Source organism: Esox lucius, chromosome 20 (assembly GCF_011004845.1).
Source record: "Esox lucius isolate fEsoLuc1 chromosome 20, fEsoLuc1.pri, whole genome shotgun sequence".
NCBI classification, from domain to species: Eukaryota; Metazoa; Chordata; class Actinopteri; order Esociformes; family Esocidae; genus Esox; species Esox lucius.
In genome coordinates, this window is record NC_047588.1 from 43,054,731 (window position 1) to 43,076,443 (window position 21,713).

Consider the following 21,713-nt stretch of genomic DNA (forward strand, 5'->3'; position numbering starts at 1 on the left):
GAAGTGTCTGGGTAGAGGGAAGTCTGGGCATCTCTGCTTAGACTGCTGCCCCCGCGACCCGGCCCCGGATAAGCGGAAGATGATGGATGGATGGATTTTAAGTTAGCTTGCAAGTCCTCTCGGTTGCTAGCTACCCAGCATAGCTCATATGAGCTTGTTAGCCACAATTAAATGTTTAGGATACCACGCCATGTTGTTAAACACCATATAACAATTCTGCGTTCAGAGAAATTTACTGTGAACTGATAAGTTGTGATAATGATGGAAGGTAGGAGTTACGACTATGCACCCCCTTCAAAAGATAATATTTGCAAAAGATAATACTTACCTTGTCAGCCCATGAAGCTACAGTATTGGCAAATATATCACATGCTACATCAGGAAAAAAGGAGTTGTGGGGCGTAAAGGTTATAAACAATTGTGACAAGTTTCTGAAACTTGATCTGTTTCCCAGCTGTATAAAAAGGCAAGAGTCAGAACATCTGGACCGAAACAGGTCTCTGAATGAAGACAGAATGAAGACCACTGCTTTTCTGTTGTTTTCTCTGTGCTGCTACAGTCTGTCTGGGGCACAAGAAGAGACCCAGAAGATTGAAAATGAGAATAAAAACCAACCACGCAATTGCCATCCTGACATGTGTAAACTGCTAAAAGAGTTTGGTGCCATGGAGGAGAAACTGCGCACTACAGTAGAAAAACTGAGAGTCGTGGAAATTAAACTCAAAGTTACTCAATACCAACTTGAGGAACTGAAGAATAAGGGGAAAACTAAGGTGATATTTTCGGCAGCCATAGGCGGGTCTGGTGCCATTGGGCCATTCAACCATGTCACCACCCTGATCTACAGAAGAATCTTCACTAACATCGGCAGTGCTTACAACCCAAGTACAGGTGTATTTGTTGCTCCTGTTCAAGGGGTCTACCACTTCACCTTCTTCTACCATGCCGGAGGACAGCTACGCAATGAAATTCTCTTGTTCAAGAATGAAGAGCAAATTGCTGCCACGGGTGACCACGCTTCTAAAGCTGATACGGCTGACAACGGAGGAAATGCGGTCAGTCTCCAGCTGGTGGTCGGGGACCGAGTCTACATACGTCTCATGGCTAACACGCATGTCTGGGACTCAACTGGCCTCACTACATTTAGTGGCTTCCTGCTCAGCTGAGTGTGATGAAATACATTGGTAGAGAACAGTACTCACAATGCCAGGATAGGGGGTTTGATTCCCGGGGCCACATGCTAATCAAATATATGAGTCTGTGACTTAGTTGCTAAGAATAAATGCTTCTAAAAGTTGATGTTGTGTTCACTGAATCTTTAGCTCCTCGTTTCATCATGTATTCATTACATCCATCATGTATTTTATACATCCTGTTTCATCATGTATTCATTACATCCGTCATGTATTTTATACATCCTGTTTCATCATGTATTCATAACATCCATCATGTATTTTATACATCCTGTTTCATCATGTATTCATTACATCCGTCATGTATTTTATACATCCTGTTTCATCATGTATTCATTACATCCATCTTGTATTTTATACATCCTGTTTCATCATGTATTCATTACATCCTTCATGTATTTTATACATCCTGTTTCATCATGTATTCATTACATCCATCTTGTATTTTATACATCCTGTTTCATCATGTATTCATTACATCCATCTTGTATTTTATACATCCTGTTTCATCATACATCCTGTCCTACTGAAGTAAATAAACTGTGCCTTTTTCATCAAATAAATTGTTTAGAAATGTTTTGGGTCTTAAGCTATATCTGTTGAGTTCTTAAAAAGCAATAAAACTACTTACAACATTAATCCCAAATTCCAGCTTTTGGTCAAAACAACTAAAATGATGCATTGTTTTCAGACCTCAAATAATGCACAGAAAACATTCATATTCATTTTTCACAAACAAAATACTAATGTTTTAACTCAGGAAGAGTTCAGAAACCAATATTTGGTGGAATAACCCAGATTCTTTATCACAGCTTTCATGCATCTTGGCATGGTCTCCACCAGTCTGTCACATTGCTGTTGGCTGGCACAAACATTCAAGTAGCTTGGCTTTTTCTTCCTCTTGATCAGATTCCAGAGGTTTCCAATGGGGTTCAGGTCTGGAGATTGGGCTGGCCATGACAGGGTCTTGATCTGGTGGTCCTCCATCCACACCTTGATTGACCTGGCTGTGTGGCATGGAGCATTGTCATGCTGGTAAAACTAATTATCAGAGTTGGGGAACATTGTCAGAGCAGAAGGATGCAGGTGTTTCTTCCAGGATAACCTTGTACTTGGCTGGATTCATGCGTCCTTCACAAAGACAAAGCTGTCCAATTCCAGCCTTGCTGAAGCATCCCCAGATCATCACCGATCCTCCACCAAATTTCACAGTGAGTGCAAGATACTGTGGCTGGTAGGCCTCTCCAGGTCTCCATCTAACCATTAGACGACCAGGTGTTGGGCAAAGCTGAAAATCTGACTCGTCAGAGAAGATTAACTTACTCCATTCCTCTATGGTCCAATCCTTATGGTCTTTTGCAAACTTCAGCCTGGCACTTCTTTGCTTCTCATTGATTTAGGGCTTTTTTCTGGCTTTGCACGACTTCAACCCTGCCATTAGGAGCCTGTTTCGAACCGTCCTCACCGTGCACTTCACCCCAGATGTTGTTTGCCATTCCTTTTGTAGGTCTCATGATGTCATTCTATGGTTGTTGAGTGACATTCAAAGAGTTGACGGTCATCTCGGTCAGTGGACAGTCGTTTTCGCCCTCTACCAGTCTGTAGCTCTGTTGTCCCCAATGTCTGTTGCTTGACCTTGTTCTTATGAACCGCCGTCTTTGAAATTTTCAGGATGGAAGCAACCTGACGCTCACTGTATCCCTCTGCCAATAAAGCCAGAATTGAGCCCCTTTCCTCATTCAAAGCTTTTCTTTGGCATGCTGAATAGTTATTTTTTTATTCTAATTTGAGGTAATACTTCTCCTCGTTAAATTAGATTTGGTTCAGGTAATCACCTAATCAGTACCCCATGTAGTAAAATGAGGTGTGCCTGTATTGGAATTTAACAGACACTGGAATAGAATGGCTGCCATACATGTAGAGATGCTGATTTTAGAGAAATAAGGAGTGGTCTAAATATTTTCCAGAGCTGTGTGTGTGTGTGTATATATATATATATATATATATACATGTAGATGGGGCAATGTCACGCTCGCTTCCATCTTGGGTACTCTGGATTCTGCTTCTCCCTCAGACCAGAGATGCTTCTCTGGGGTCCCTTCATCTGTAAACAGGGCCTGATTGAGAGCATGTAGCCAGAAATCCAAATAACCAAAATGATTTACTTAGTTTGCTTATAGAAATGATATCACTCTACACCACGTGGTTTGGGGGAAACTACTGAGCTGTGTTCTAGGGCAGGTGCCTGTAGAGGGCAGGTCACTGATGCAGGCTAGGACACAATCATCCACATGGACTGGGAGGCCCGGGTGTTAACTAATTCTGGAAGATGAGCTGCCCTGTGCTCTTCATTTTAACAAATGAAAAATACTGCCATGTTTACCACAAATTTTACAACCTAATGACAGCTCAAACATGGAAGCTCTACAACATGGTGACACCTTAGTCTAGCTAACCTTATGGCAGCTAAAACATCCTCATTCTCTATTATTACTTTATTATTTGATTATGTGTGTGAGGGAGAGTGTGCACCTGTGTAGGTGTGTGAGCCACTTACCCATCTGTAGTTCGTGGATGGTCTCCACCAGGGACCAGTCGGCGCTGTAGCCACAGTGGGACTTGTCCAGCAGGCTGTCCAGAACCTGTCTGACCGTCTGCCTCTCGTCCACCATCATGGTCTTAGAACTCTCATCGGACAGGTGCACCCGGATCACCAGCTGAGGAGACCCAGTGGTTCCATTACCATGGAAACAACGGCTTGCAGGGGATTCTAGATCTACATATATAAGTTATTTGGGACTGGTGATGGATAATGCCGCACATCGGCTCAATCTGAAATCATCATTACGTTTTCACAAATACAGATTGAATTCAGCTCAATCTATAGTGATGTGGAAAAGTAAAATGGCATTTAAACCAAATAATAAAAATGTGCAAATCAGACTCTGCATTTGTCAACGTGCCTCTGGAATACATTCTGCCTTTGTCAACGTGCCTCTGAATTACATTCTTAATACATTCTGGAATGTATTAATATCAGGGTCTGTTTGTGCGTTTTGAACACCTATAAAAATGGGGACCAATCAGGGGGTAACAGAGACCCCTGTGGGCCAACTGGCCATTCAGAGGACCTGTGATTGGCTGCTGTATGAGTCAGGTGTTAAACAGTGATGTGGTGCTTATTAGACAGCCCTGATGCGACCAATCAGAAGGAATGTCACTGGATAGCCCTTCTCATTCCTGAACTTTGATGGCATAAAAAAATGTGTTCATCATTCTCTTTCATTTCTTCAGCACAACCAGTCTCTTCTAACATGTGGACACAGTCCTTGCATCTCCTTTGAGTTCCTGTGTTGCAGTGAAACTTTATTCCTCAAGCTCACTGGGCTCTCATGTGAACATCACTGGAATGTTGTCGTTTTACATGCGGACATCTGGATATTTGTTCAAGATTAATTATTTTCCACATCCATTGATTAAAGTAACCCAACTTAACCCAAAAAATAAAGTTTATACCTTTGTTATGAAGTAAGAGTACATCCCTACTTCTATCATTATTTAAATAGCAAAAAGTAGAGTCAGGGGCACCAAAAACGGCGCACGTGATTAGATTATCGTTAGAGACTAAGTTAGGAGGGTCCAGGAAACCATAAAACCATCAATTGACCTAAACCAAGATAAAACAGAGATTATTGTGTTTGGCAACAAAAATAAGAGAACAAGTATTAGTAAAGAGCTGGATTCTCTGGCCCTAAAAACCTAGTTTGTAATCTTGGTGTTCTTATAGACTCACATTCAACAGTCATATCAAAGCGTATCATCTCAAAAATATAGCCTCCTAAAAAGACCAAAAGAAGACCATCCATGCTTTTATCTCTAGTAGGGTTGACTCTTAACTGGACTCCCCAAAAAGACTGTAAAACAGCTGCAGCTCATTCAGAATGCTGCTGCTAGAATGTTAACCAGGACCAAGAGAACAGAGCACATCACTCCGGTTCTTAAATATTTGCACTGGCTTCCAGTCAGTTACAGAATAGATTTGAATATATCAATCAATGAATGGTTTTGGCCCTGAATACATTACTGATATAAACCGAGCAGGGCTTAGATCCAGGAACTCATGTCAGCTAGTAGAGCCCAAACTAAACATGGCAAAGCTGCAAATAGCAGTTATGCTGCACACAACTGGAATAAACTACCAGATCTTAGATGTGCCCCAAACGTATCAATTTTTAAATCCAGGATAAAAATTGAATTAGAAATTTGATTCAATCAATCAATCAAATTTATTTATAAAGCCCTTTTTACAACAGCAGTTGTCACAAAGTGATTTACAGAGACACCCGGCCTTAAACCCCAAGGAGCAAACAACAGTAGTGTTGAATTTCAGTGGCTAGGAAAAACTCCCTAAGAAGGCAGAATTTTAGGAAGAAACCTAGAGAGGACCCAGGCTCAGAGGGGTGACCAGTCCTCTTCTGGCTGTGCCGGATGAGATATTAAGAGTCCAATTGGAATAATAAAAACATTTCTCTGGGCTAAATCCAGAGTCTATTTGATTCTAGACTAGGTCAAAAGTATGACCAGATGGACAAGGACAGGGACAGCAACAGGCCCCCCAAACCAGGTACTCCGCAGGTGTGGACCAGGACCTCATCTCCTCCTAAAATGTAAAACTGGAGGAGACTGAGAAAAGTTAGAAAGTACATTCCCCCAGCACAATAATATAGCAGCGTAACACCTTGGAACTAAGACGAGGGGGTCCGGTGACACTGTGGCCCTACCCGGAGGAGGCCCCGGACAGGGCCCAACAGGCAGGAAATCAATCCACCCACATTGCCAGGCATCAACCAAAGGGACACCCACCAACCGCAACCCCCCTGAAAGAGGGCTGAGTATTGCCAGCAGCGTACAGCCCAATTGCACAAGTGCGCAACAGAGAGACAACAACTAGCCAGTGACTCTTCCCCCGAAAGGGGGATTGAAAAACACTTCTCTTTTCACATGCCTATGACTGAGCGCCTAAACTTAACCACACTGTTAGCCTTATAGCTTCTACAGGTGCTGGTCATAAAATTAGAATATCATCCAAAAGTTTATTTATTTCAGTAATTCCATTCAAAAAGTGAAACTTGTATAATGTATACATTCATTCCATACGGACTGATATATTTTGAGTGTTTATTTACTTCTTGATGATTATAACTGACAACTAATGAAAACCCCAAATTCACTATTTCAGAAAATTAGAATATTACTTAAGACCAATACAAAAAAAGGATTTTGAAAGTATACATTATACAAGTTTCACTTTTTGAATGGAATTACTGAAATAAATCAACTTTTGATTATATTCTAATTTAAAGACCAGCACCTGTATAGCTTGCAGAGATTCTTGTTTTTTTAAATGCATTTTCAGACAAAGGTGAGCAGACGTTCAGAAATTCTTCCAGTAGCCATCAGGTGACTGGAAACATGAAACTGAAGGAATTTCTTAAAAGATGCCAATTATAACCATCGTAATTTGTGATTAAACTAAAGAACAGATGCGGTCCATATATGTATATCTGTTTCCACATCGTTAAAGACTTTGGTAAAATTATTCAGGACAATATTTTACAAAGAGGGATCCATTTGGACCTACAGAATCTAAAATGCTGAACCCCTGAGATATTTACATAAATGGACAACTATTGTGGCACAATTCTGATACTTTCTGAAAGATAGGAAAGAGACTGTTATCAGATCATGAGGCACTCGCCTGTGTAATTTATGGACTATGGTTTGGTGAGACAAGGCAAATAGCAGCTGCAAGGCATGATTCAATAAAACCTGTTTGGTGATTATGATAGACTCCTCATAAATGGTCTGAGGTGAGCTTCCACCCTCTTGGAATAAAGTTGACTGTCTGTGTTCAGCAAAGATATGGGCCAATAGCTGAAGCATTCAGGAGGATCATTGTTTTTGAACAGGCAGTGAAGTTATAGCAAGTGTGTTTACATGATAATCAACTTATTATCTCCCAGGTTCCCTTTAATTATTATTTAGTTTTCATTAAAGATCTGACAACATTGTGTCAACCCCACACACACAAACACCCAGAAAGTAAACTGTAAGGCTGGGCAATGAGTACATTAGGTCCATATCCCTAACAGTCCATTTAATCATTATACAACTATAATAACAACCAAACTACAATCTACTTCTACATATACAAATGTACTGTCCAATTTCCTTCCTGTGCTTTACAAAATTGTTAGTCTTCTCAAATATGCACACGCATAACCTGGTGCATTTACAGAAACATTTTAAGTTAGTAGAACCTCGGATTCAGGAGGAACAGTGTGGTTTTCGTCCGGGCCGTGGAACACTGGACCAGCTCTATACCCTCTACGGGGTGTTGGAGGGTTCATGGGAGTTTGCCCAACCAATCCACATGTGTTTTGTGGATTTGGAGAAGGCATTCGACTGTGTCCCTCACGGCATCCTGTGGAGAGTGCTTCGGGAATATGGGGTCCTGGGTCCTTTGCTAAGGGCTGTCAGGTCCCTGTACGACCGAAGCAGGAGCATGGTTCGTATTGCCGGCAGTAAGTCAGACTTGTTCCCTGTGCATGTTGGACTCCGGCAGGGCTGCCCTTTGTCGCCGGTTCTGTTCGTAATTTTTATGGACAGAATTTCTAGGCGCAGCCAGGGGCCGGAGGGTGTCAGGTTTGGGGACCACACGATTCCGTCTCTGCTCTTTGTGGATGATGTTGTCGTGTTGGCCCCTTCTAACCAGGACCTTCAGCATGCGCTGGGACGGTTTGCAGCCGAGTGTTAAGCGGTGGGGATGAAAATCAGTACCTCCAAATCCGAGGCCATGGTCCTCAGTCGGAAAAGGGTGGCTTGCCCACTTCAGGTTGGTGGAGAGTGCCTGCCTCAAGTGGAGGAGTTTATGTATCTAGGGGTCTTGTTCACGAGTGAGGGAAGGATGGAACGGGAGATTGACAGACGGATAAGTGCAGCTTCTGCAGTAATGCGGTCGATGTATCGGTCTGTCGTGGTGAAGAAAGAGTTGAGCCGCAAGGCGAAGCTCTCGATTTACCGGTCAATCTACGTTCCTACTCTCACCTATGGTCATGAGCTTTGGGTCATGACCGAAAGGACAAGATCCCGGATACAGGCGGCCGAAATGAGCTTTCTCCTCAGGGTGGCTGGGCGATCCCTTAGAGATAGGGTGAGAAGCTCGGTCACCCGGGAGGAGCTCAGAGTAGAGCCGCTGCTCCTCCACATCGAGAGGGGTCAGCTGAGGTGGCTTGGGCATCTCTTTCGGATGCCTCTGGAACGCCTTCCTGGGAAGGTGTTCCGGTCCTGTCCCACCGGGAGGAGACCCCGGGGAAGACCTAGGACATGCTGGAGGGACTATGTCTCCTGGCTGACCTGGGAACGCCTCTGTGTCCCCCCGGAAGAGCTGGAGGAAGTGTCTGGGGAGAGGGAAGTCTGGTCCCGGATAAGCGGAAGATGATGGATGGATGGATTTTAAGTTAGCTTGCAAGTCCTCTCGGTTGCTAGCTACCCAGCATAGCTCATATGAGCTTGTTAGCCACAATTAATTGTTTAGGATACCACGCCATGTTGTTAAACACCATATAACAATTCTGCATTCAGAGAAATTTACTGTGAACTGATAAGTTGTGATAACGATGGAAGGTAGGAGTTACGACTATGCACCCCCTTCAAAAGATAATATTTGCAAAAGATAATACTTACCTCGTCAGCCCATGAAGCTACAGTATTGGCAAGTATATCACATGCTACATAAGAAAAAAAGGAGTTGTGGGGCGTAAAGGTTATAAACAATTGTGACAAGTTTCTGAAACTTGATCTGTTTCCCAGCTGTATAAAAAGGCAAGAGTCAGAACATCTGGACCGAAACAGGTCTCTGAATGAAGACAGAATGAAGACCACTGCCTTTCTGTTGTTATCTCTTTGCCTTTACAGTCAGTCTGGGGCTCAAGAAGAGACCCAGAAGATTGGAAATGAAAATAAAGAAGACCAGCCACCCAACTGGTCATGCCATCCTGACATGTGGAAGCTTCTAAAAGACTTTGGTGCCATGGAGGAGAAACTACGCACTACAGTGGAAAGACTGGCAGCCATGGAAACCAAAATTGAATAAGGAGAGAACCAAGGTGATTTTTTCGGCTGCCCTAGGAGGGACTGGTCACACTGGGCCATTCAACCATGACACCACCCTGATCTACAAAACTGTAATCACTAACATCGGCAGTGCCTACAACCCAAGCACAGGTGTATTTGTTGCTCCTGTTCAAGGGGTCTACCACTTCATCTTCTTCTACCATGCGGGAGGAAATCAGATCAAAAACATTGGCCTGTTCAAGAATGAAGAGCTGATGGCCAGTTGATATGACCACAAGTCTGACCATGATGGTGCCGACAACGGAGGAAATGCTGTCATCATCCATCTGGAGGTTGGGGACCGGGTCTACATGCGTCTCATGGCAAACACACATGTATGGGATGCCTTCAAACACACTACCTTTAGTGGCTTCCTGCTCAGCTGAGAGAAGGATAGTGGGTTTGATTACTTCCTGCTCAGCTGAGAGAAGGATAGTGGGTTTGATAACTTCCTGCTTAGCTGAGAGAAGGATAGTGGGTTTGATTACTTCCTGCTTAGCTGAGAGAAGGATAGTGGGTTTGATAACTTCCTGCTTAGCTGAGAGAAGGATAGTGGGTTTGATTACTTCCTGCTCAGCTGAGAGCAGGATAGTGGGTTTGATTACTTCCTGCTCAGCCAAGTGTGATGAAATACATTACTGGTGCTATTCTGTCATTTCCACAGTAATAGCATCTGCTGTCTTGTGTTTCTAAATCGATTTACCATTGTTGAGATGTTGTTTTACGTTCTCTACACCAACACACTCCTGTCACTTTTGTTGAAAAGCATTTAAGTCCTTTAATAGGAAAAGATGTTTCTACCTTTCTATGTTTTTGATGTGTAAATAAAGGTTGACATTAGAATCACTGTAGACCATGACTGGTATATTTTTTTTAACACTAAAATGATCTACTGTTTTTAATGCAACATCTGGCTTTCAAAGTGGTCAGTTGTCCTCCTTTTATGTTCATAAGCAGAAATTACACTGCTCAAAAAAAATAAGTAAATTAAACTTCAGGGTTATCAATCTGTCCAGTTAGGAAGCATAACCGATTGTGAATCAATGTCACCCGTTTTGGGTGACAACAACAAGACAACCCCCAAAAAGGGAATGGTTTTGCAGGTGGTGGGCACAGACAATTAGTCTCTCCTAATTTGTCCTGACTGATTCTTCTCTAGTTTTGCATTTTTTTTGTGTCCTTGTCACTACTGGTAGCATAAAGTGCTACCTGCAGCCCATTCAGGTTGCACAGGTAGTCCAGCTCCTCCAGAATGGCACATCCATACGTTCTGTCACAAGACAGTTTGCTGTGTCTCTCAGTACAGTCTCAAGAGCATGGAGGAGATACAGTGCCAGGAGATGGGCCATTACATGAGGAGAGCTGGATATGGCTGTAGAAGGGCATCAACCCAGCAGCAGGACCAGTATCAACTCTTTTGTGGGAGGAGAAATAGGAGATGTGTTGTCGGGCTCTACAAAATGACCTCCAGCGGGCTACTGGTGTACCAAACTGTCAGGATGGCATGAGGGCCCAATGTCCTCTAGTGGGACCTGTTCTCACAGCCCAGCACCGTGCAGCTCGATTGGCATTTGCCAGAGAACCGCAGAATTGGCAGTTCCGCCATTGGCGCCGCATTCTCTTCACAGATGAGAGCAGGTTCACACTGAGCACATGTGACAGACGTGAGTCTGGAGATGCCGTGGTGAACGTTCAGCATGACCGGTTTGAGGCCCTGGGTTCCTCCTGGTGCAGGACAATGCCTGCCTCATGTGGCCAGAGTGTGTAGGCAGTTCCTGGATGACAAAGGCATTGATGCCATTGACTGGTCCTCACGTTCCCCAGACCTGAATCCAATTGAGAACCTCTGGGGCGTTGTGTATCCCCAAGCACCCTCCACAAGATGCCGTGAGGGACACAGTCGAATGCCTTCTCCAAATCCACAAAACACATGTGGATTGGTTGGGCAAACTCCCATGAACCCTCCAACACCCCGTAGAGGGTATAGAGCTGGTCCAGTGTTCCACGGCCCGGACGAAAACCACACTGTTCCTCCTGAATCCGAGGTTCTACTATCGGCCGTATTCTCCTCTCCAGAACCCTGGAACAGCCTGTCATTTCAATTGTTTACTTACATTTTCAGCGTGAGTTTGAATCCAGCCCTCAATCGACTGGTGATTTGGTTTCCATTGACCGTTTTTATGTCATTTTGTTCTCAACAAATTACACATTGTACAGTAAAGATTTTGATGAGATGGCGGTTGGTGTCCTGGGGATCTCCTACCAGACCTGGATCAGGGCATCAGTGAGCTCCTGGACAGTCTGTGACTGAGTCTGGGTACCAGGGATTCAACGGTACAGTGGTCCCGCGGTTCGGTACGTATCGCGGTTTGTGGGTCATGCTAACGGTACGGTTGTTGTACAAATGACGTCATCATGTTCGAAGTGTTTCCACTCAAGTAGCCGACAGTGTCAAAGCAATGCTTGTACAATTTACTTTGTTCACGGTCTTCGTCATCGTTTTGAACGCTGAATCCAAAATGTTCCCACACAGTGGATTTGAAATACTCCGGTGCCTCTTCAAAATTTCTACTCTCTATCTCGGTAGCGCTCGCCACTGGCTCGTTGGAGCTGACAGAATATTTCATTGCTTGGGGGGAGCGACATTTTGAGACATTGCTGTGGAGTGAAGTTTAACAGCCCTCATGACCCCCTAACGGCCTGGAGCCCCAAGCTGTTGCCTGCCTTACAATGCATGTCCACCGCCACAAATTTGTCTGTAAATACACCGCCTTGCCTCAGATGGCCGTTTATGGGCGTATCTGCTATGGGTGTTTGGTTTTCGGCGGGGGTGTTTTTTGTTGACAAAACAACCCAAAAAGAAATCTCGCTCACAGGGAAAATCTAAACACCTTAACATGAGCGCTAGGCCTGTGCTAGCAGGCAACATGTTTGTGTTGTGCTGCCAAATAAAGAAAACAAATCAATGCTAAATAAACGCAGCACATTTTATTAACACACTGCTAAATCATAAAACCCACTTGAGACACAAACAATATCTGCCACCATCCTCCAAGCATTATGTGCCATGCTTAAATTAGCTTTTCCTCCAGTAGGTAGCCGAATGTTTCACATGGAACACATTTCACTTGCAGTACAACGAAGGACCCACAAGGAAGACTCTTGTTTAAGAAAGACTCTACTTCCATTTGGTAAATGCCTCATGTTAGCCTGATTCATTAGCATAATATTGACCATGGCTCAACTTCTTGATGTGCCTGAACAGCTATTTTAGTATAATTTTTGGAGCACGCTGCTACTTACCAGCCAGTTCTGTTCCAGCAATCCCATTCCAGCCAATCGCCTTCTGCGAGGCAGGCCTTCCTTCTTGGCTCATTTTGTGAATGTGCATTTTACCTGGATGATTTGATATCAACAAGGAGTTCCTGGAGTTGTAGGTACGTCTGTGGGGCAGAAAAACCTGGGTTCAAAACATACTACTGCTTCTTTCATTATAACTCAAACGTTGCTTGATCTTACATAATATCTTATTAATTTGGCTGTCAAAGATGTATGTAAATTAGTCTGCGTAGTCCCCTGAGACCAGGTTGCAGACTTTGCAAACAATATCAGAGTCCAGTAGTACAAAGGGAGTAGTGCAATAAGGTCCCTGAGAGGCAGTACTAAGCAGTGGAGTATGGTATGTAGATCAGACCCATTTCGTGTTTGCTTTTCCCTGTAGCTTCTGAAGTGTGCTTGTGAATCCCAAAAGGCACCATATTCCCCTATGTAGTCACCTTATTCCCTATGTAGTCACCTTATTCTCTATGTAGTCACCCTATTCCCTATGTAGTCACCTTATTCCCTATGTAGTCACCTTATTCCCTATGTAGTCACCTTATTCTCTATGTAGTCACCCTATTCCCTATGTAGTCACCTTATTCCTTATGTAGTCACCTTATTCCCTATGTAGTCACCCTATTCCCTATGTAGTCACCTTATTCCTTATGTTGTCACCTTATTCCTTATGTAGTCACCCTATTCTCTATTTGGTTGCTCTATTTTCTATGTAGTCACCTTATTCCATATCTGGCCCCCCTATTCTCTATGTACTTACCTTTTTCCCTATATAGCCACCCTATTCTTTATGTAGTGTACTATTTTGTTCAATATACAGGGAATTTATGTATTAATTACTTCTGCCTGCTGGGTGGAACTGTTACATCTGTATACAGAGTCACACTGCCTTCTAGTGGCACAGTGTAATATGGCAACATGCTGATTCACCCGTCTCACCGTCACGGGTTTTAGGCCTTTCTGTCTCAGTTAACCAAGAACTAAAACCTTACCTACTTTCACCGGAATCTGTTCACGAGAGAAAATAGAGAAAAAAGAGATGAATGAATGTTACCATTTAAAAGTTTCGGGTCACTTAGAAATGTCCTTGGTTTTGAAAGAAAAGCATTTTTTCCATCCATTAAAATAACATTGAATTGATCATAAATACAGTGTAGACATTGTTAATGTTGTAAATGACTATTGTATCTGGAAACGGTTGTCATTTATTAGAATATCTACATAGGCATACAAAGGTCCATTATCAGCAACCACCACTCCTGTGTTCTAATGGGACATTGTGTTTGTTAATCCAAGTTTATTATTTTAAAAGGCTAAATGATCATTAGAAAACCCTTTTACAATTATGTTAGCACCACTGAAAACTGCTGTGCTGATTAAAGAACCAATAAAACTGGCCTATAGATTAGTTCAGTATCTTCAGCATCAGCGTTTGTGGGTTCAATTACAGTCTCAAAATGGGAAGAAAACAAAGAACTTTCTTCTGAAACTCATCAGTCTATACTTGCTCTGAGGAATTAAGGCAAATCCTTGCAAGAATCTGCCAAGAAAGTGAAGATTCCATACAATGCTGTGTACTACTCCCTTGACAGAACAGCACAAACTGTCTCTAACCAGAGTAGAAAGAGGAGTAGGAGGCCCTGGTGCACAACTGAGCAAGATGATAGGTACATTAGAACATCTAGTTTGAAAAACAGAGTAATATGTCTCTGTTAGCCCCTGATTGGTCCCCATTTTTATAGGCGTTTAAAACTCACAAACAGACCCTGACATTAATACAGTCCAGAATAAGAGGCACGCTGACAAATGCAGAGTCTGATTTGCACATTTTTATTATTTGGTTTAAATGCCATTTTACTTTTCCACATGACCATAGATTGAGCTGAATTCAATCTGTATTTGTGAAAATGTAATGATGATTTCAGATTGAGCCGATGTGCGGCATTATCCATCACCAGTCCCAAATAACTTATATATGTAGATCTAGAATCCCCTGCAAGCCGTTGTTTCCATGGTAATGGAACCACTGGGTCTCCTCAGCTGGTGATCCGGGTGCACCTGTCCGATGAGAGTTCTAAGACCATGATGGTGGACGAGAGGCAGACGGTCAGACAGGTTCTGGACAGCCTGCTGGACAAGTCCCACTGTGGCTACAGCGCCGACTGGTCCCTGGTGGAGACCATCCACGAACTACAGATGGGTAAGTGGCTCACACACCTACACAGGTGCACACTCTCCCTCACACACATAATCAAATAATAAAGTAATAATAGAGAATGAGGATGTTTTAGCTGCCATAAGGTTAGCTAGACTAAGGTGTCACCATGTTGTAGAGCTCCTTTGTTTGAGCTGTCATTAGGTTGTAAAATTTGTGGTAAACATGGCAGTTTTTTTCATCTGTAAAAATGGAGAGCACAGGGAAGGGAAGGGCATCTTCCAGAATTAGTTAACACCTGGGCCTCCCAGTCCATGTGGATGATTGTGTCCTAGCCTGCATCAGTGACCTGCCCTCTACAGGCACCTGCCCTAGAACGCAGCTCCGTAGTTTCCCCCAAACCACGTGGTGTAGAGTGATATCATTTCTATAAGCAAACTAAGTAAATCATTTCGGTTATTTGGATTTCTGGCTACTTTGTGCCATATTATTTTCCAAGTTCAGGACATTAATAGAAGGTTGTAAATCTGTTTTTCTAAAATCTGTGAATTAAAGGGATGGTTAGGCTCAGATTCATATTTGGGTAAAAGTCCACTTACCCTGAGTTGTTCCTGAATGCACAAAGTCATTTTTCTAAAGATTCCATTACTCAGCTTTGTCCCAGTCTGTAATTAGCATTATTAGATCTAATTGTTAAATCAAATTTTCAAATGAACTGGTACTTCCTGTGTTTACCGGCCAGTTTTGTTCACAATTGTATCAATCCGCAGGTTATTTCGTGAAGAGGAAGTGTATACGTCATTGTAAAAAAAGTAAGCATTCACTAGCTAGAAAGCAAGTTTCCTATTTTGTCATAGATATTCACCTTGGACAGTGAAACTATTTGCTTGAGAGAGAAAGGAATATTACTTATGTATCATGTCTGACTTCCATGTCTGAATACGACATGGAAGAATACTTATTGTCTGGGTATAGCGCCTTACATGTTCTAATCAGAATACACAGAAGATGAATAAACCCAAACTCGAGGCTCGTAGGGCAGCTGTGGAGGTGGGCAATAATGAACCAATCATCTCCAACCCTTGCCCAGAATATCCGGAGATTGGTGGTGTAGTTGTGGATCATGCAGTCTAAAGCCAACCAAAACAGAATGCTTTTGTTGCATTGAATGGGAACTATTGATGCCAATTCTGGAGACCATGAATGACCCAGTCCCTGAAGCTGAACATGTTCCAAGATGTGTGGTTGGTCATCCAGATTTCGCCCCACTCATAACTCCTGGGGTGCTGGAGACTTTTTTACATCCCAAAAATAAACTGCAAAAGACGTTTGGAATTTAGAGCTAGCCACTGAGGGAACCAGTGGCCAGCTCTCAAAGGAGTAAGTAGATACCTAACATTAGCAAACAAGAGTGTAAGGCAAGCCAGGTTTATTTATATTGCACGTCATCTACATTTTGTTTACACACACAAGTACTTCATATTATTAGGCCTAAAGGGAAAAAACTATCAGGCATACAAACATTCTGTATGTCCAGTTATAATCATTGCTCCAATAATTCTCCCACATCATTGTAATTTATTGCAATTCTAAAAATAGTTTACACATATACTCTCCCATGTACCTTGTACCTTTCTTTGAAAACAAAACATGACCACAACATTTTCCTTAGTAATAAATACAATGCTGAAATCCACCGACGAAAATGGGCCAGCTAGTGAAGCTGCCTTCACATAGCTTGTTGAGGTTAAAGTTTACACACACATCAATGACATCATTGCAGAAGAGCAGAAACTGCGTGTGATAGGAAATTGTTCACTAGTGCCAGTTTGAAGTCATCAAATTCCGCCAGCTGTTTAATTCGTATAGAGTTTTAAAGAATCGATGCTAGCGCAACAGATTTCCGAATGCAGTTTGAATTGTTTTGGAGTAGGTCTCCGCTTGCAATGCAAGCAGAAATATTTTCATTATAGACTGGGACAGAGCTGAATAATGGATTGTTTTGAAAAAGGACTGAGTGCCTTCAGGAACAACTCAGGATAAGTGGACTTTTACCCAAATATGAATCCAGACTGAACTATCCCTTTAAGAGCAGGTTACAGGAGTTATTTTCAAAAAGGGAAAACATTCTCAAGACAAAACCTTTGTGCAAGCAGTTGTTAATGGAAGGTGTTAAGCTTTGTTTTCCAAGTTGCTCCCTGAGGATGTAATTTAGTCTAAATTAAATGTCCATGTAGGTTATACATATGTTGGATGATTTAGAATGCAGAGAGACCTTCATCCCGAAATGTGTTAGTCTTAACTCCATTCTTATTCTCTGTGGAAAATTAGACCAATCAATCAATCAATCAAAATGTATTTATAAAGCGCTTTTTACAACAGCAGTTGTCACAAAGTGCTTTACAGAGACACCCGGCCTTAAACCCCAAGGAGCAAACAACAGCAGTGTTGAATTTCAGTGGCTAGGAAAAACTCCCTAAGAAGGTCGAATTTTAGGAAGAAACCTAGAGAGGACCCAGGCTCAGAGGAGTGACCAGTCCTCTTCTGGCTGTGCCGGGTGAGATATTAAGAGTCCAATTGGAATAATAAATAAATTTCTCTTGGCTAAATCCAGAGTATATTCGATTTTAGACTAGGTCAGAAGTATGACCAGGTGGACAAGGACAGGAACAGCAACGGTCCCCCCAAACCAGGTAATCCGCAGGTGTGGACCAGGACCTCATCTCCTTCTAAAATTTAAAATTGGAGGAAACTGAGAAAAGTTAGTAGTACATCCCTCATGTCCCCCAGCACAATAATATAGCAGCGTAACACCTTGGAAACTGAGACCAATTAATTGGAGACCAAAATAAGGAAAAAAGTTTGAGAAACACCAGTTCTGTGTTACTGTGCAATTCTGTTCTGCCAGACGCCGAATCGAGTCGGCAAGAATATGGTTGGACCTGAATACATTTTGGACTAAATTAGGTCTGCAGGTAATTTTTTTTATTTAGAACAAGCCTCTGAATTTATGTAGCTAGAGAATGAGAAACATATTAAGAACTACAAACTTACGATTGTTAGGCGTATCCTGCCTGTTATATCTCGTCTCTGTCCTACAGAGATTCGTTTTTTTAAAAGCATTTTCAGACCAAGGTGAGCAGACTTTCAGAAATTCTTCCAGTAGCCATCAGGTGGCGCTACTGGAAACATGAAACTGAAGGAATTTCTTAAAAGATGCCAATTATAACCATTGTAATTTGTGATTAAACCAAAGAACAGATGCGGTTCATATATGTATATCTGTTTCCACATCTTTAAAGACTTTGGTAAAATTATTCAAGACAATATTTTACAAAGAGGGATCCATTTGGACCTACAGAATCTAAAACGCTGAACCCCTGAGATATTTACATAAATGGACAACTATTGTGGCACAATTCTGACACTTTCTGAAAGATAGGAAAGAGACTGTTATCAGATCATGAGGGACTCGCCTGTGTAATTTACTGACTATGGTTTCATGAGACAAGGCAAATAGCAGCTGCAAGACATGATTCAATAAAACCTGTTTGGTGATTATGATAGAATCCTCATAAAAGGTCTGAGGTGAGCTGCCACCCTCTTGGGATAAAGTTGACAGTCTGTGTTCAGCAAAGATATGGGCCAATAGCTTGAGCATTCAGGAGGATCATTGTGAAGTTATAGCAAGTGTGTTTACATAATAATCAACTTATTATCTCCCAGGTTCCCTTTAATTATAATTTCGTTTTCATTAAAGATCTGACAGCATAACCTGGTGCATTTACATTAACATTTTAAGTTAGCTTGCAAGTCCTCTCGATGGCTAGCTACCCAGCATTGCTCATATGAGCTTGTTTGCGGCAATTAATTGTTTAGGATACCACGCCATGTTGTTAAACACCATATAACAATTCTGCGTTCAGAGAAATTTCCTGTGAACTGATAAGTTGTGATAATGATGGAAGGTAGGAGTTACGACTATGCACCCCCTTCAAAAGATAATATTTGCAAAAGATCATTCTTACCTCGTCAGCCCATGAAGCTACAGTATTGGCAAGTATATCTCTATTGTGGGGCGTAAAGGTTATAAACAATTGTGACAAGTTTCTGAAACTGTTTCCCAGCTGTATAAAAAGAGTCAGAACATCTGGACCGAAACAGGTATCTGAATGAAGACAGAATGAAGACCACTGCCTTTCTGTTGTTATCTCTGTGCTGCTACAGTCTGTCTGGGGCTCAAGAAGAGACCCAGAAGATTGAAAATGAAAATAAAAACCAGCCACGCAATTGCCATCCTGACATGTGTAAACTGATTGAAGACTTTGGTGCCATGGAGGAGAAACTGCGCACTACAGTAGAAAAACTGAGAGCCGTGGAAATTAAACTCAAAGTTACTCAATACCAACTTGAGGAACTGAAGAATAAGGGGAAAACTAAGGTGATATTTTCGGCAGCCATAGGCGGGTATGGTGCCATTGGGCCATTCAACCATGTCACCACCCTGATCTACAAAACTGTAATCACTAACATCGGCAGTGCCTACAACCCAAGTACAGGTGTATTTGTTGCTCCTGTTCGAGGGGTCTACCACTTCACCTTCTTCTACCATGCGGGAGGAAATCTACGCAAAGAAATTGACTTGTTCAAGAATGAACAGCTAATTGCTGCTGCGGCTGACCACGCTTCTAACGCCGATACGGCTGACAATGGAGGAAATGCTGTCAGTCTCCAGCTGGAGGTCGGGGACCGAGTCTACATAAGTCTCTCAGCTAACACGTATGTCTGGGACTCGATTGGCCTCACTACATTTAGTGGCTTCCTGCTCAGCTGAGTGTGATGAAATATATTGGTAGAGAACAGTACTCGCAATGCCAGGATAGGGGGTTTGATTCCCCGGGCCACATGCTAATCAAATATATGCGTCTGTGACTAAGTTGCTAAGAATAAATGCTTCTAAAAGGGACATTTTGTTGATGTTGTGTTCACTGAATCTTTAGCTCCTCGTTTCATCATGTATTCATTAGATCCGTCATGTATTTTATACATCCTGTTTCATCATGTATTCATTACATCCATCATGTATTTTATACATCCTATTGCAGGGTCGTATATTACACTTTCACATAAAACATCAACAAAAAAATAAAAATATTTTAATATATTTTTTCATTTATTGAAATTACGATTTGTGTATAATTTTAATTCAACACAAGCACTGTGAAGTATATAATTTTACAATTGAAAGAACAAAAACAAGAAAAAAAGAATAGCAAAAAAAGGTACCTCCCTACCCACACAACCAGACCCCCCCCCCCCCCCACCTCTGCAGTTTGTCATTAGTCACATAAAGGAGAGCATTATATGGACACATCATGTCATTTAGATATGGGTACTGAAGTCTGTGTAAAGTCTGGAATGGTTTTAGGTGACATCTGGAGTTAATCTGTTGTGAAGGTGTCCAAGCTATTTTCCCCAGAGGGACGGGATAGGAAATGGACGCTGTTATCATTATGGCTTTAGAGACGGGCTGTTAGGGTTTTGGACCAACCTCCCTCCTCTCCTGGTGTGGTTGCTGAGGAGGGCTGTTAAGGATTTGGACCAACCTCCCTCCTCTCCTGGTTTGGTTGCTGAGGAGGGCTGTTAGGGATTTGGAACAACATCCCTCCTCTCCTGGTTTGGTTGCTGAGGAGGGCTGTTAGGGATCTGATCCACCCTCCTTCCTGTATGTACAATATCTTTCTGTCTGGACACTGCCTGTCTGTCTGTACAATATCTGTCTGTCTGAACACTGCCTGTCTGTCAGCCTGTACAATTTCTGTCTGTCTGAACACTGCCTGTCTGTCTGTAGTCTGTCTTTGCAAACCCTGTCTGTGTAAAAGCACACTCAGTGAGATGTATGTTAGCTGAATACCCTATAATTAAGGACTGGTTGTTTTTCATGACATGGGTATCCAGAGGTTTAACCCTCCCCAAGCAATATACAGTGTTCCCGCAGCTCTTCAAAAGTCTTTAAAGGTCTTAAAATAAAATCAGGGCAATTAAGTTCATAAATTGTCTTATATTTACAGTACATTTGTTGTAGGTATTACATTTGCAGATGGTGCATTTAAGGCTGATTGAAAAAATGTCACACACAGTGGCACGGCAGGTAAAACATCTAATTAGCGTGTATTTGTTTGATTAACAGTAGACAATGAGAGACTCCGCCATGAATGTAGGTTTTATGTTACATTAGCCAGCTACAGACGCTGAAGTCGTCAGTAGTTGCTAGATAGGGATGAGCCAAGAATAAAAAATAAGAGAACTAGTATTAGTAAAGAGCTGGATTCTCTGGCCCTAAAAACCTAGTTTGTAATCTTGGTGTTCTTATAGACTCACGTTCAACAGTCATATCAAAGCGGTCAGCAAAACAGCATTCTATCATCTCAAAAATATAGCCAGAACCAAAGGCTTGGCCTCTTAAAAAGACCAAGAGAAGACCATCCATGCTTTTATCTCTAGTAGGGTTGACTCTTAACTGGACTCCCCAAAAGACTGTAAAACAGCTGCAGCTCATTCAGAATGCTGCTGCTAGAATGTTAACCAGGACCAAGAGAACAGAGCACATCACTCCGGTTCTTAAATATTTGCACTAGCTTCTTGTCAGTTACAGAATATATTTTAATCTATCAATCAATGAATGGTTTTGGCCCTGAATACATTACTGATATAAACCGAGCAGGGCTTAGATCCAGGAACTCATGTCAGCTAGTAGAGCCCAGAGTCCAAACTAAACATGGCAAAGCTGCAAATAGCAGTTATGCTGCACACAACTGGAATAAACTACCAGATCTTAGATGTGCCCCAAACGT

At 42.3% G+C, this 21,713-nt stretch overlaps 2 protein-coding genes and 1 pseudogene across 2 annotated transcripts; all 3 read left to right on the plus strand.

The window, feature by feature from the left end:
- The first annotated feature begins 388 nt into the window (after positions 1-388).
- On the plus strand, positions 389-19,977 carry LOC105010053 (complement C1q-like protein 2). Its single transcript, XM_010869439.5, has 2 exons — positions 389-407; positions 18,946-19,977. The coding sequence occupies exon 2, from the start codon at positions 19,043-19,045 to the stop codon at positions 19,691-19,693; it is 651 nt and encodes a 216-aa protein (XP_010867741.4). The 5' UTR covers positions 389-407; positions 18,946-19,042; the 3' UTR covers positions 19,694-19,977.
- LOC114829774 (complement C1q tumor necrosis factor-related protein 6-like) lies at positions 505-1,441 on the plus strand. The gene has a single exon (XM_029115892.2). It carries the CDS (start codon positions 516-518, stop codon positions 1,164-1,166), a length of 651 nt encoding a protein of 216 aa, XP_028971725.2. The 5' UTR covers positions 505-515; the 3' UTR covers positions 1,167-1,441.
- LOC114829775 lies at positions 9,127-9,769 on the plus strand (annotated as a pseudogene).
- Positions 19,978-21,713: the final 1,736 nt, after the last annotated feature.